This window comes from Phyllostomus hastatus, unplaced genomic scaffold (assembly GCF_019186645.2).
Source record: "Phyllostomus hastatus isolate PE091 unplaced genomic scaffold, TTU_PhHast_1.1 phas_contig_148, whole genome shotgun sequence".
NCBI classification, from domain to species: Eukaryota; Metazoa; Chordata; class Mammalia; order Chiroptera; family Phyllostomidae; genus Phyllostomus; species Phyllostomus hastatus.
Window position 1 is genome coordinate 23,605,973 of NW_025333607.1, and position 13,649 is coordinate 23,619,621.

Below are 13,649 nucleotides of genomic sequence, written 5' to 3' on the forward strand. Positions count from 1 at the left end.
GGCAGACCCCACAGAGAGGGCAGGGACGCTAGGGGTGCGGCGCCGGGTGCCGGGGAGGGCGGGCAGCTCCGCGGCCCCTGCGTCTCCCCACGGAGCACGGGCGCTGCACACGGGTGCCCGGCCTGAGCTGTGCCTGCTGGGCCCTGACGGCCGGGCCTGGCCCTCCTGCCAGGAGTTCCCAAGGCTTGCGGCCGTGGGGACCTCACCTGCCTGCCCTCTCCAGCCAGAGCTGCCCCTCGCTGGAGGGCACCCCCCTGGGGCAGTCGCCCTACCCCCACCCCTGGGCGGGGCAGCAGAGCCCCCCACCCCCCACTCAGCAGCTGCAGAGGCCACCGGCCCGGAGGGCGCTGGAAACAAAGCCCAGCCCCCCATCTAGCCTCTGCTCTGCCAAGGCCAAGTCCAAGTAGCGGCCGCGTTCTCCGGCTGTGCTGCAGCGGGAGTCTGCTGCTGACCAAACATGGAGTGTTGGTCAGGACAGGGCGGGGTGGGGGGGGGTCCCATGCGCCTGGAGACAGTCCCACAGGGACACGTGGGGCTTGTGCACGAAAGCTCCCCCCAGCCCTGAGGGGGTTGAGATGGAAAAACAGCAGGACACCCCCGAGACCGCCCGGCCAGCGGGGGAGGGCCACAGGCCTGCTCCCTCCTCGGTGCCTGTGGGCAGGCGGGCGGCCGCCGAGGGCCCCAGGCAGGGCCAGAGCTCCCCCGCCACTCTGGCCATCCCCAAGCTCTGCGAGGAGAGAGGCCTCGGTGAGCGGACCCACGATCCCGTGTCGGTCAGGCGTCTGCAGAGGGGTGCGCAGCGCTCAGTGCCGGGGCCGCCCCACGTGCCGGGCTGCGCCCCCGCCGCAGTGCTGACTTGCCTGCCTCCCCACCCGCCCACCGTGCGTGCAAACCAGAGGGGTCTGAGGTTCCCCTCTCGCACTGAGACCAGGTGCGGGCTCGCCCGGGCCCTCCCTCTGCAGGAGCAGCAGCCTGCTGCGTGCGCTCAGAGCCTGGCGCGGGGAGGGGGGCTCTGGGGCCCCTGGCACCCGCCCCGAGGAAGAGGGCCCTGTCCCCAGCGCCAAGCTGGGACTCGAACAGAGGGGCTCGGGCTCCCTGCTGCCGCCTCGGAGAGGACACAGGACGGTGGCTGGACGGTGGCAGTACTGTGACCGTTGTCCCGCGGGGACCCGGCTCCCGCCGGCCCCGGAGCCCCACCAGCAGCCGTGTGGGGCCCCAGGTCCGCAGTGCGGCTGCCCCGCCGGGCCCCACAGTGACACGCCCCCTCGTTCCGGCAGAGACAGGAGAAGGCTCCGGAGAGGTCCTCGATGCTGGAGGTGGAGAAGCGGGTGAGTGTCTCCCCTCTGTGCCCCCCCACCCCCGAGCCTCTGGCTCTGCCAGCGGTGCCATGCAGACCCACCGGCCCAGGAGGCTCCGGCACGTCCGTCCCTCGCTCGGCGCTGACCCTGGCTGCCCGGCTCTGCGCAGCGGGCCCTTCCCACACGGAGCGGGGGTGGGGCCCTCGGGGGGGTCGCCCTGGCGTTGTTTTGCTGCAGGCAGACCCGCACACACATGCACATACACACACACTCATGGCGTGGCACACAGATACGTGCACTCACAGCACACTGACACATGCACGCACAGCACACAGACACGCGTGCACGCACAGCACACAGACACGCGTGCACGCACAGCACACAGACACACACGTGCAGACAGCACACTGACACATGCACATGGTACACAGACATGTGCACGCACATGTATGCACAGCACACTGACGCAGCTCCACCCTCCCCACCGCCGGGAGCAGCGGGGCCCCCCCGGGGCCCTGCCCACTCTGGCCGAGGGGTCTCGGGGTCAGCTGCTGGGAGCTGACGTCCTAGGGCCGTCTATCGAGGGGACTCGGATTTAGGGACGAGCCACAGCTTGGGCGGCCCCTGGAGCGGCTGCTCCCACCTCTCCCGTCCCGTTTTGGAAGCTGCTTGTTTCAGGATGCTCTTCCCTCGGCCCGAAACAGAGCCCCCGTGGGCACAGGCCACACCCGTGCTGGGGCCGGGGGCCCCACGGGCAACGGTGTCAGCCCAGCCTCTGCCCCCCAGTGTGACGGCGGCTCCTGAGGGCGTGGGGGCCTGTCGCTGCTGGGGGGCGGGGGGGGGGCGGGGGCCGTGCGGAGAGGTGGCTCGTCCGGAAGCAGGACCGGCAGCGCCCGTGCCCCAGGGTGTTTGCTGGGCAGTAGCGTTGCTCTCGCCCTGCTCAGCCCGCACGTCTCCCGGCAGGAGCGGCGCGCCCTGGAGCGGAAGATGTCCGAGATGGAGGAGGAGATGAAGGTGCGTCCCCCCAGGGCTGAGCCCTGAGCGCGGCCCCCCGCCCCCCACTGCCTGTGGGAGCAGGCCCCCCGCGGCCGGGGGCCCGGGCCGCCCCGTCCCGCCCGCCGCAGCCCCTGCTGGGGAGCCCGGCCTGAGCCGAGCCGCCACGGGGTGGGCGCAGCTGCGCGCTGGGCTCCGGTGCCTCCCCAAAACGCTCAGCGTCCTTGGAGCAGGCGCAGGGCGGTGGGCTCAGGCCGGGTGCGCTTCAGGGCTCGCTGCTCCCCCCCTGCCCCGCGGCCGACAGCTGCCCGGGCTGTCCCTCGGGGCCGTGCCTCTGCGGGGCCAGGGGGCCTGGGGCTGCCGGCCTGCCGCGCACGACGCCCAGCCTGCAGTGGCTTCGCACGGCTCAGCGCCGCTTCCCCCAGGGTCCTCCTCGACCGCCGGATGGGGGGGGGGGCGGACAGGCACCCCGACGTGCCCACAGGGAGACGTGTGCTGCTCCCCGGGCTGCAGAGCGCCGGTCGCCGGCCGGTCGCCGGTCAGAAAGGTTTCTCGGGTCCTGGGGAGGCCCAGTCGTCGCCCAGACCCGGTGCTCTGTTCCCAAGTGAGGGGCCGCCGCTCCGCTCCAGCCCTCCCGCCGCCCACGCTCTCCCTCCCGGGGGGTGGGCTGCGGGCTCCTGACCTGGGCCCTGGCTTCCCTGCGCCCTCCAGGCCGTCACGCGGGGAAGGGTCCTTCGCCCCGCGTCCCGCCCTGCGAGCTCACGCGCGAGTGTCACAGTGTCACGACGGGCCGTGGCTGTCGGGGCCCCAAAGTGGGGGGAGGGGGTCACTCACTTGAAAGTGGCTTTTTTAAAAGATTTTATTTATTTTTAGAGAGAAAGGGGGGGGAAAGAGGGGAGAGAGGGGAGAGAGAGAGAGAGAGAGAGAGAGAGAGAGAGAGAGAGAGAGAGAGAGAGAGAGAGACATCAATGTGTGGTTGCTGGGGGTCATGGCCTGCAACCCAGGCATGTGCCCTGACTGGGAATCGAACCTGCGACACTTTGGTTCGCAGCCAAAAGTGGCTTTTTTTTTAAGCTTCACCCACTCGGTCAGAAGCCACCCCCGCTCCCAGAACATCACAAAGCGGGGAACCCCGGCCCCCGGGTTTCCCCTGCGTCTGCCCCCCGGTCCCAAGCGCCGTGCAGCTGGCCTGGTGGCCCTGAGGGGCCGAGAGGGCCCCTGGCTGGCTCTCAGGCTCCCCCTGCAGCCCACAGCACAGGGTGGCGAGGCCACCGTCTGGGTCCCCGTGGAGCTCGGGGCCCGTGGTGCGTGGGTGTCCGTCGCACAGATGTCAGCCCTCCTCGGGGCGTCGGCCGGGCCAGGCCGGGCAGGGCTGACCGCCCGCAGACCCCGGGAGCAGGCGCTGGGCGACAGAAGGTGCCCCTGGGGCCCGCGTGGCGCTCGCTGGTGAGCCGAGTGCAAGGCCCAGTGGGCAGGGAGCCGCCCGGGGTGTGGGCTGCAGGGCAGTGGCCGCTCTCACCGGGGCTTGCACCCACCTCAGCCCTGCCCCCTCCCCGGCCACAGCCTCTGGGGGGCACCCACGCTCCCCGTCCCCCCGCCTGCCTGCGGGGCTGCTCCCTCCGGACGTGTCCACAGACGGCCCCTGCCCCGCTCCCCCTGCCGAGACTGTGAGCGCAGGGGCGGGCCCGCCGGGGGTCTGGTCCGCGTCCACCCTGGAGGAGGGGTAGGGCCTGGGGCTGCTCGTGGGCTGCATCAGCAAGGCCCCACCCCCCGTCGGAACAGCTGTCCCGTGTCCCCATGGGACCCGGCTCTGTCCTCTCCGCGGCCGGGGGAGGGGGCCTGGTCCCCGCCCGTCGGTGGCAGCTTGGACGTGCTGGGAGCCCAGCCTCTGTCACCACTGGCTGCACCGGCTCGGGACAGACTCTCGGCGTCGCCTCGGCCCGCTGTTCTGACGCTCGTGCCCCCTCCTCTCTGCTCTTCACCACTAACCCTTCACCTCTTGACCTCATGCCTGCGGGGGGCGCGCGCCTGTGTCTGGTCTGCAGACCTGCCTGTGGCCCCCACGGCCTGCATGCGAACCCTGCTCACCCACCAGGTCACCGCCCTCGCGCCCGGGCCCGGCGCCACGCGAGGACTGGCGGCAGGGAGTGGGCTGGGAGGCGCTGCCCCGGGGGCTCCCGTGAGGCCCGAGTGCAGGGGACCAGGCCCACGGGCTGGGCCCGCCCACGGCGTCTCTGCGAGGGACGCGCACGGCCCAGGGTGCCACAGACCGCGAGGCGCAGATGGTCCGGTTGCAGGCCGGCGGGCACGGTGCGGGTCAGGGCAGCGGCCTCCCTCAGGGCAGAGCAGGGCTGCCCGCACCCGAGCGCGCCACTGCGGCTCCGGGGCGGCCGCACGCAGGAGACACGCACACACACAGCAGGCTCCCCTCCCGAGCCCAGCAGGAGCCCCCAGGGCCGCGCCCCGGTGGGCGGGGCCGTCACCAGACGCGCTGCCAGGAGCCGGGCTGTGGGGCCGCATGGCTGCCCTGCGCATGGCCGGCCTTGGGGGTGGGGGGGCTGGCGGGCGCTTCCTGCACCCCCGCGGCTGCACCCTCCTTCCCTCTCTGCACGCGCTGAGTGCCGGCCACGGCCGCACCCGCTCTCACCTCCTGGTCTGTCTGTCTGTGGTCTGTCTGTCCGCCCCCCGTGTCCCACTGCAGAACCTGCACCAGCTAAAACAGATCCAAACGCTGAAGCAGATGAACTCGCAGCTGCAGGCCGAGAACAGGGCGCTCGCCCGCGTGGTGGCCCGGCTCTCGGCGTCCGCGGAGGCTGCGCCGCCGCAGGGGCCGTAGCTGCGGCCCCTCCTCCACCGCTGCAGGCAGGTGCCCCTCCTCGTGGCTTCCAGGAGCTCTGGGCCCGCCCCCTCCGAGCCCCGTGCAGGCGGTCAGGGCCGGTCCTCGACGTCGGTGGAGCCAGGACCGAGGCCTTGAGAGGGACGCGGCCTGGGGCCTGTCCACGGGGCTGAGGCAGGAGCCGGTGCACCTGCCTGGGTGGGGCCGTCGCCACACTGCGGGCACAGGTGCGCGGCACAGACCCGGCGAAGAGCAGGGGTCCGGGGTCGAGGTCCACCGCTCCCCGTCGCTGCCGCTGTGACACCAGGGCTGGGAGCCCCGGCCGGCGAGGCCCCCACAGAGCCCGCCGCCCAAGTCTGGCCGCGCTGGGTGGGGCTGCCTGAAGGCTGGCGCGGCCCTGGCCCCGGGCACAGTGAGGTGCGCCCGGCCTCCTCCCGCGTGTCTTCGCCCGCCCCCCCGGGAGGCCGTGCCCCCGCCCCGGGCGCGGGTCTCGGGGCCCAGTGGTGTGTCCGCACCACCCAGCGCAGGTGCTGAGAGGCCGCCGCCACCCTTGCAGAGAGGCGGAGGTGGGGGTGTCTTCCACTGGGACCCAGGGGAGTGGGGGGCCGAGCCTCCCTTGGATGCGGGTCCGAGAGCTGCCTCCACTCTCCAGCAGCACTGCCCTGGGGCAGGCGTGCCCGTGCTGGCCCCCCCCGCGGGGAGAGAGGGCGCTGAGTGGCCCACCGATGCCACGCCTTCGAATCGGCCTCGAGGCTCCCGGGACACTTGGGTTGGGGCGATCGGGCCCCCCCAGAGGTCCCAGTTGTTCTTGTTGTCAAGCGTAGGGTGTGGGATGCAACCTGCTCTCAGCGGGCAGCAGCCATGGCAGCAGCCGCTGGCTGGGCCCGTGCCCCCTTGTCCCCAGCACCATCGTTGACGCGGGAGGCAGCCGGCCCCAGCTCAGGACCGGGCCTGGGTCACTAGGGGTGTGGCCCCCGTGTGCCGGCCCCAGAGCCCGCGCCCTGGCCCCTGGCGTGGGAGCCGGCCCCACGCTGTCCCCTGCACAGACAGCCGTCTGCCCACAGACTCCGCCTGGTGCGCGTCCTCCGGGACGGCAGAGAAGTGACAGCGTGGTCAGGACCCGTGGGGACTGTGGGGTCAGACTTCAGGGCCCAGCGTGAAGCTTTGCCGGACCTGTGACCCGCTGGGCGTTAGGGCGGCTGAGGGGCGGCCGCCAGGGGGCGGAGGCCGCAACCCAGAGGAAGGGTGGGAGGGCAGCGTGGTCCCCAGGGCTCCCTGACCCCCAGGGAGACGCCCTGTGGCCAGTCCCCACCCCCGGCTGTGTAGACGAGGCAGGCCGCTGTCCCCGCCGCCCTGGGGCCCACGCCCTCGCGAGCACGGAAGGGTCTGGAGGAGGAGGAAGAGCGGAGGACACTGCTCAGTCTCACTGGCCTGAGACGCCCCGGCGCCCAGCCCTGGCGCCTGGCCCTGGCGCCCGCACGTGGGAGCCAGGACAGCTGAGGGGGCCGTCCCCCAGCAGTGGCCTGTGCCAGGGTGTCCTTGCCCCACCCTCCGACCTCAGCCTCGCCCCCCGCCCCTCCAGCGTCCCCGCCGCAGGAAGCCCCCCATCTGGTCTCTGCGCAAACTCCCACTCTCAGTGTGGGACGGGGAGCCAGGCCCCGAGAGGGGTCTGTGCAGGTGAGGGGCCTGGTGCAGCGGGCACTGCCCTCTGCCCGCCGGGGCCTGCCGGGCGGAGTGGGCGGGGTGCTCTGGTGCAGCGCTCTGGGAGCCGGTGGTGGGGCAGGGGCTGCGGGCGCCTCGAGGCCTGCACGGGGTGGGGTGCCCGGGAGGTGGGTCCCGAACGGGGTGTGGACTGCTGATAGCCCGCCGGATCTCCGCCTCTGCACCTCAGGGCCCTGTTTCCCCCCACACCCCCGCGTCCTCCGTGCGTCCTCCGTGAGGGCGGGGCGACCCTTGGGCCCGTACACTCAGGCTCTGCCGCAGCCGGGCGCCCCCCGGGGTGGAGCGACTCGGCCCCACCCCGTGTGGCCCGAGCAGCCGTGGGGTGAGTGCTCCCACACGGCGTGTCCGGAGCAGCCGCTCTTCCTTCCCGGGACACGCGGCCCGGGCTGTGACCGCCCCCACCCCGTCCCCCTCGGGAGACGCAGGGGACAGCTGTCCTGTCCGGGCCTCAGCTCCGGGCCTCGGGACACCTGCGTGGCCCCACAGGCCTGTGGTCACAGGCGGCTACCTGACATCGTGGGGTGGGTGTTGTGGCCTCGGACCCGGCCGTCCGAGCGCCTGGACCCCGGCGAGGCCTCCGGGCTGCTGCACCCCCGCCTCCCGAGTCGGGGGACCCTGATGTGCCAGGACGGCCGGCTGGCGGGAGACCCACCCAGCCAGAGGCGCTGGCCCCTGGAGTGACCGCCCAGCCCTGCAGCTGCCGGCCGCCTGCTGCCCCGCGGTGACCGGGAGGGTGGTTCAGGGAGACTGCAGCGTGTGCCCGGTGACGGCCCGTCTTTCCAGTGGGTGTGACCTGGCCTCCCGCCCCCTCAGCTGACCCCCGACCCCCTCAGCTGACCCCCGTTCTGCTGTCCGGGGGTTCCTCCTGCGTCCACCCCGCGCCCTTGGGCGCTGTCCCCAGCTCCTCCGGACCACAGGCGGCCTCCAGGGCAGCAGCGACGGGGACGTCCCCGGTTTAGCAGAACGGGTACCGCGTGGGGGCGTGGGGCCTGTGCGCCGGCGGTGGGCCAGCGCGGGGTGCAGGGAGGGGTCCCCCGCCAGGCCGGCCCGGCGGCTGCGCCCCCTGGCCCCCCCCGCCCGGGGCTGTGACACGCCCGCCTCTGTCCCCCGCAGGTGCTGACAGAGCTGAAGTCCGACAACCAGAGGCTGAAAGACGAGAACGGCGCCCTCATCAGGGTCATCAGCAAACTGTCCAAGTAGCGCGGCCGTGGCCGAGGAGGCCTGGCCGGCCCTCGGGCCCCCCACCCCCCCGCCGTCCCTGCCCGCCCGGGGAGGGTGTGCGATGAGAGGCCACCTGCCCCGCGGCCACCATTCTGCCCCTCTGCACCCTGCTCCACGCGCACCTCTTGGGTCCCCCGCCCCAGCGGGGCCTCTGGGGGGCCAGCGCCGGCCCATGCGGGGTGCCGGACGGGGGGGACCACACCACTCGAGGGCCTGTTTCTGCTGCATCCCAGGCACGAGCGCGAGAGGCCCTGCTCGCTGCCACCTCTCGGGACCTGGCTTCCCTGCTCCTCGTGCTGGTGGCTCCGGGCCACCCACCGGCCCCCACCCCCGTGGTCCTCGCCCGGGCTCAGGGGGTCCCGGTCCGAGGAGGGGTGGCGGGGGTCCGGGCAGTGGGGTGGGCGCGGGTGGGGACCCTGAGGATGGGCAGCTGGCGCGGGAGGTGTGGGGTGAGAGTTTCTGGTGGCCGCGTGTAGAGAGGGACGTTGGTGTCCTGAGACGCCAGCAGAAGTCTCAGAAGTTGGCAGGGTGACCATCGTGGAGTCAGAGTCCTTTGGTCCAGCTTTGCACCCTCAGGTGGCCTCTGGGTCATGGTCACTCAAAAGCTGGGCGGCTCCGGCAGCCAGGGAGCTGCCCTGATGTTGGGGGAGGCCCGTGGGTGCCCCGAGGGGTCCCAGGCCCTTCAGCCCTCGCACTGTGTGGGTGGCCTCACCCCCCTCCCGGCGCATGAACCCTCGGCCTCCAGACAACCCCCCCACCTGGCAGCAGCGTGTGCCGGCCCGGCTGTCCGGCCACACTCGTCGCCCTCGGACCCCGTCCCGCACGAGGGCCGGCGTCAGCTCGAGGGTGTCTGCCTGTCTCGGGCGTCTTGGCCGTCGGTTCTGCATGCGGGTCCCTCACACGCTGCTGGTCCCCGCAGCCGGGTCGCTGCGCCGGTTCTCAGCAAGGCTTGCACTTGCCTCTGCCCCCGCCCCCCCCCCCCCCCGTGCCCCTCCGCTCGTCACCCAGCTTGGGGACTCGGGACCCGAGTCTGAGCGCACAGGGCCCACCGCCCCCACCCTCTGCCCCAGCAGCTCCCTCGGCTGGGACCAGCGTGGTGCCGGCGAGCGTGGAAGTGGGTCTCGGGGACTCTGGCTCCGGTGGGATGTCGCCCACCCACAGGCACTGCCCTGCCCCTCTGGGGACCCAGAGCCGGCGAGTCCCCTGGCTGCTCTCTGGCCACGCTGGGGACAGACGGGGCGGCCGCCCCTTTCTCAGGAAGACAGCCGAGCTGCGGGAGGCGTCCCCGCCCTCCCCCCAGGGGGCTGTGGGGCCAGCCCTGCCGTGCCTTCCCGTGCGGACGGCGCGGGGACTCGGTGGCTGCCCCTCCATGTCAAAGATGCCTTTTCTTGCCAGAAAGTTTCCTTGTGACGAAGTCACGCACTTCTCAACCTCAGGAATCCTGGGTCCCGTGGCTGTGCCCGCCCCCCTGTGGCCACCGGCTGTCACCTCCGTCACGGCGCCTCCCGGGGCTCAGGACCATCCCCACGGCTGCTGCCCGCGGCACAGACCCCGGGGTTGCCGCCAACAGCCCCTGGCCGGGCGCCGGGCCTGCGTCAGGGCCGCTCCGCTCCTCGGGGCCCCCGCCGCTCTCGTCCGAGACCACGGCGGCACCGACGGCTCTGAGACCCCCGGGGAGGGTGGTGTCGGGCCGTCGACTGGGGCCAGTCACCCACGTCCCCTGCCCTAAGTAAGACGTGTGCTTACCGGACCCTTCCACTCAGGAAGCGAGGAGGCTGCAGCCCCTCTCACCGGCCTGTGGCCCCGCGGAAGCCAGCGGCCGCCGTCCCGCCCAGCCCCCGGCTCTCCCTGGCAGGGCCCTTTCTGCCCCGCCGGGCACTCACCCCCCGTGAGGCAGGCACGTGGGCCCACGAGAGTGTGGCGGGCACAGCACCTCACGGTGTTGCCAGCAAGGCTTCCCGGGGGGGGGGGGGGTGCCAACCGAACCCCGAGGCCAGGCGGGCGGCCAGGACGGTCCTGTGACCCACCGAGCAGCGGCGAAAACAGAGGCCGGGGTGGGGGGGGCCGGGTGCAGCTGGGGTCCTCATGTTGAGGGGCATCTTCCCCTGCGGGGGGCAGGGACCCCACGCTGGGAAGAGGCAGAAGGCTGGGTCCTGGGGAGCAGAGTGGGCTGCTGGCTGCCAGCACAGGTGAGGGGCACAGAAGCTGAGTTCCTGCAGGGAAGCCGGTGGGGCTCCCCGGTGGGAGCCCCCTCCCATGTGGGCCCTGACCTGCTTGGGGCTGGTGGCCCCCTCCAGGTCGGCTACTGACCGCCCGTGTGCTGCCGAGATGGGCTTGGCGGCAGCCCGGGACCCACCGTTGTCACAGCTGCCGGGGGACGAGGGGCCCCGGGGCCGGAAGCCGGCAGAGCTCCCGGGCCGCAGGTGCATGGGGGGGAAGAGGGTGTGGGTCCCCGGCAGCTGCAGCTGGGGGCCAGGCCCGCACCCGTGGGCCCTCGAGGAGAAGGGTCCTGGGGGGCGGTGAGGTGAGGACTGCGGCCCATCTGCCGGCCGACCTCGGGGGGGTCTGGGTCCGTGGGGACAGCCCCGCCCTGCGAGTGGCCACCGCGGCCTCCCCACTGGGACGGGGACTCTCCCTGACAGACGTCCCCGGGAACGTCCCCGGGGGCCCCTGGAGGTGACATCGGGGCGCTCTGTGTCCATCCACCCTCCCCACCCCGCTCCCCACTCCCTCGGAGACGACGGTGCTCCAGGAAGGTTTCCCCGGAACCGGCCGCCACCACCCCCTCCCGCCCGGGACCTGAGGGCCCCGGTGGGGGCGGCGCCCCGCGGGCGGCCACTCTGCCGCCCCAGACAGCGCCGGCCGGAGCCTGCGGGGCGGCCCGGGCCTGCAGAAGGCGAGCGCCTCGCGTGTGCTCTGCAGCCTGGTCCCCGCGCTCCCGGAGCCTGGGCCGGGGGCTCGGGGAGGGTGCGGTCCCCGCGCCAGCGCCCCTGGGCCCCCACTGGCGCCCCCAGGTGCGTCCCTGAGGAGGAAAAGGCTGCCGCCCCACGCGTCTGTCCGGGACGAGAGTCTGACGCACACCCTCCGCCTCGCACGGGGTCCGACGGGGCCCGGCCCCCCACCGCGTCTGCTCCCCGCCCGCCGCGCCCCCCGGCCCCCCGCCCGCCGGCACAGAGGGCGGTGTGGCTGCACTTCAGCCCCTTGTAAATACCTGGGAGGCCGGGGCCGGCCGCTTTGTGAGCCGAATGTATCTTTATGCAACTTCGAGTGGCCTTTCAGCCCTGAGCCCAGCGGGCTTGTCCTCCCGGTGGCGGTCACGTCACATGACACGTGTCCCGCGCTTCAGCGTGCGGGGGGCACCGTTCACGCCTGTGTGATGCCTGTGAGCACGACAGTGTTTGTAAGCGAGGAAATAAAGCTGTTTCTGCCGTGTGGCCATGTCTCTGTGGTGCGTGCTCCCCTCCCGAGTCTTTGGGTCCCGGGTCAGGCGAGGAGCAGGGCCCCGTGTGTGACAGTGGGGCGCGGAGACCAGCTGCTCCCCCCCCCGCTGCCCCGAGCAGACCGGCACTCTCGCCCTCTGCCGCCCCCCCGCCCCGAGGATCCCGAAGTCCGGGCCGGCCCGGCCCCTGCCACGGACGCCCCACGTTGGGGTCTGTGCCACGGGCACCTGGTGGCCCGTAGCCGCCCTCACTTCCCGGACTCCCCGGGGCAGCCTCGGGCCTCGGGGTCGGGCGATGCCGAGCCCACGCCCGGCTCCGCGGAGGCCAGCCCGGGGCCCGGTCCCTCCCCAGGCCCCCAGGAAGGCCGTCCCCCCGGGCACTCGCCCACCCCCCTCAGGAAGACGCGGGGCTCGGGGCCACTGACCTTCCCCCCGCCCACCGCCCGCCCGCCGCCCGCCGCCCAGCAAACCACTAGAGACGCCCCCCGCCCCCAGGTTTCTCTGAGCTCATTTCTTTAATAAGGAGACACGGCTCGTTACAAAACGACAGTTTGACAAGAGATCAGACAAGGTCCACACAAGGGGGGGGGCGCTGCCAAGCTCGGGGGCGGGGGGCTGCACGCGTGTCCTTCCCGTGGGGACGGGGGGGGCTCCTGGTGGGGCCCTTGCAGCAGGGGCCGGGCAGGCTCGGGGGGGCCTGGTGTTGAAGCTTCCAGAAAGCAGCAAAGTCACATTCTTACATGGGGGGGGGTCAGGTGACCGGCCAGGCTGCCGAGAGCGCGGCCCAGTCCTGGGGGCGTGGGGGACGCCCCCCTCGCCCCCCTCACCCCCTCACCCCCCCCCCGTCACCAGCCACACACTCAGCCTCACTGGGGCCTCACTCCCGCCAGCTGTCCCGCGCCCCCTCCGCTCCTCCGGGCACCGGCCCTGCCCGCTCGGAGGGGACCCCCGCGCCCCACCCAGCTGCCCTGCGCGGGCCCCTGGCCGACCCCCCCCCCACCCTGCCCTCCTCTCCCCTCCCAGAGGAGCCCCGCGGCCCCCGGTGCCATCCAGGGACCTGGCCCCTCAGTGGGAAGTGACCCCGTCCACCCGGGGGGGTGACGGGGACCCGGCTGCAGGCTGAGCTTCAGGGCTGCTGCTCCTGAGCATCCTGGGCGCCCCCTGCAGGCCCCCAGGAACCCTGCAGGCAGGGGCCGGGCAAGGCCCCGGGCACAGAGGGTGCAGGTGGGAGTCTGCTCCCTGGGGCGAGGCCACAGCGCCCGGGGCCCCAGCAGGGACCCTGGACACCCCCGTCCTCGGGACACGGGCCGACTCGGGGGGATGGCAGCATGGGAGCCCTTCTGGAGGGGTCTGCAGGCGCCGGTCAGGGGTGCGGGGCCCCGGGAGGAAGTCAGGCCCGGCCCCAGCAGGAGCCCCGTTATGGCTTGTCGGTTAGTTCACACGGGGGTGGAGGGGCACTGCCCACACTCGGGACACCGGACACCGAGCCCGGAGCCCGGGGAGCCGCCCTGCGGCCCAAGGACCCCCTGGGGCTTCCCGGGGGGTGCGGCTGCGACGGGGGGGCGGGGGGGGGGACAGGCCAGGACGCGGACGCGGAGGTGAGGGGTGGGGCCCTGGGCCCGGCCATGCGCTGGGTACAGGAGGTCACACATGCACCTCGGGGGGCGGGGGGCGGGGGCGGGGGCTCGCTGGCGGGTCTGCGGGGCGGCCGTCTGCCCAGAGACACCTGGACGCGTGGGGGCGGGGGGCCGGGCGGGGTGCAGATGGCTTCAGAAGGTTTGTCTCGTTGTCCATTAAAAATAAAGTGTTTTCACCTGTCTTCAAGTCACAGCGATTCCTTCCCAATATTTCAGCTCAAAAACAGGCGCAGGGACACTCGGGACCAGTGTGCACCCCTGGGACGAGGGTGGTCCGAGGCACAGCACAGCCCGCCGGGACACGCCTGCACTCGGACATTCCTCCTCGTCTATCTGACGTTCACGTCTAAGGGGGCACCCTGTGTTTTTACAACGTTCGCCGAGTCTGGCGAGCACATCACAGGGCCCTGGGCCCCCAGGTTCAGGCCCGGGGCACCTCCCTGCCGGCCAGCCCGGGGGGTGGGAGAGGGGCCCAGTTGGGGGGGAGGGGACAGCCCCCGGCC

General features: G+C 73.1%; 1 protein-coding gene across 4 annotated transcripts in view; it reads left to right on the forward strand.

The window, feature by feature from the left end:
* PPP1R12B (protein phosphatase 1 regulatory subunit 12B) overlaps positions 1-11,504 on the forward strand; it is a 67,981-nt gene extending 56,477 nt beyond the window's left edge. For 2 of the 4 annotated variants that reach the window (XM_045817521.1, XM_045817540.1), the window contains 4 exons: positions 1,278-1,328; positions 2,262-2,312; positions 4,993-5,153; positions 7,963-11,504. In XM_045817521.1, coding sequence (XP_045673477.1) covers positions 1,278-1,328; positions 2,262-2,312; positions 4,993-5,127 — 237 coding nt within the window. In that variant the 3' untranslated portion in view covers positions 5,128-5,153; positions 7,963-11,504. The remainder of the gene's footprint in view (positions 1-1,277; positions 1,329-2,261; positions 2,313-4,992; positions 5,154-7,962) is intronic. The other 2 variants (XM_045817530.1, XM_045817563.1) reach the window with 1 other exon arrangement.
* The last annotated feature ends 2,145 nt before the right edge of the window (positions 11,505-13,649 follow it).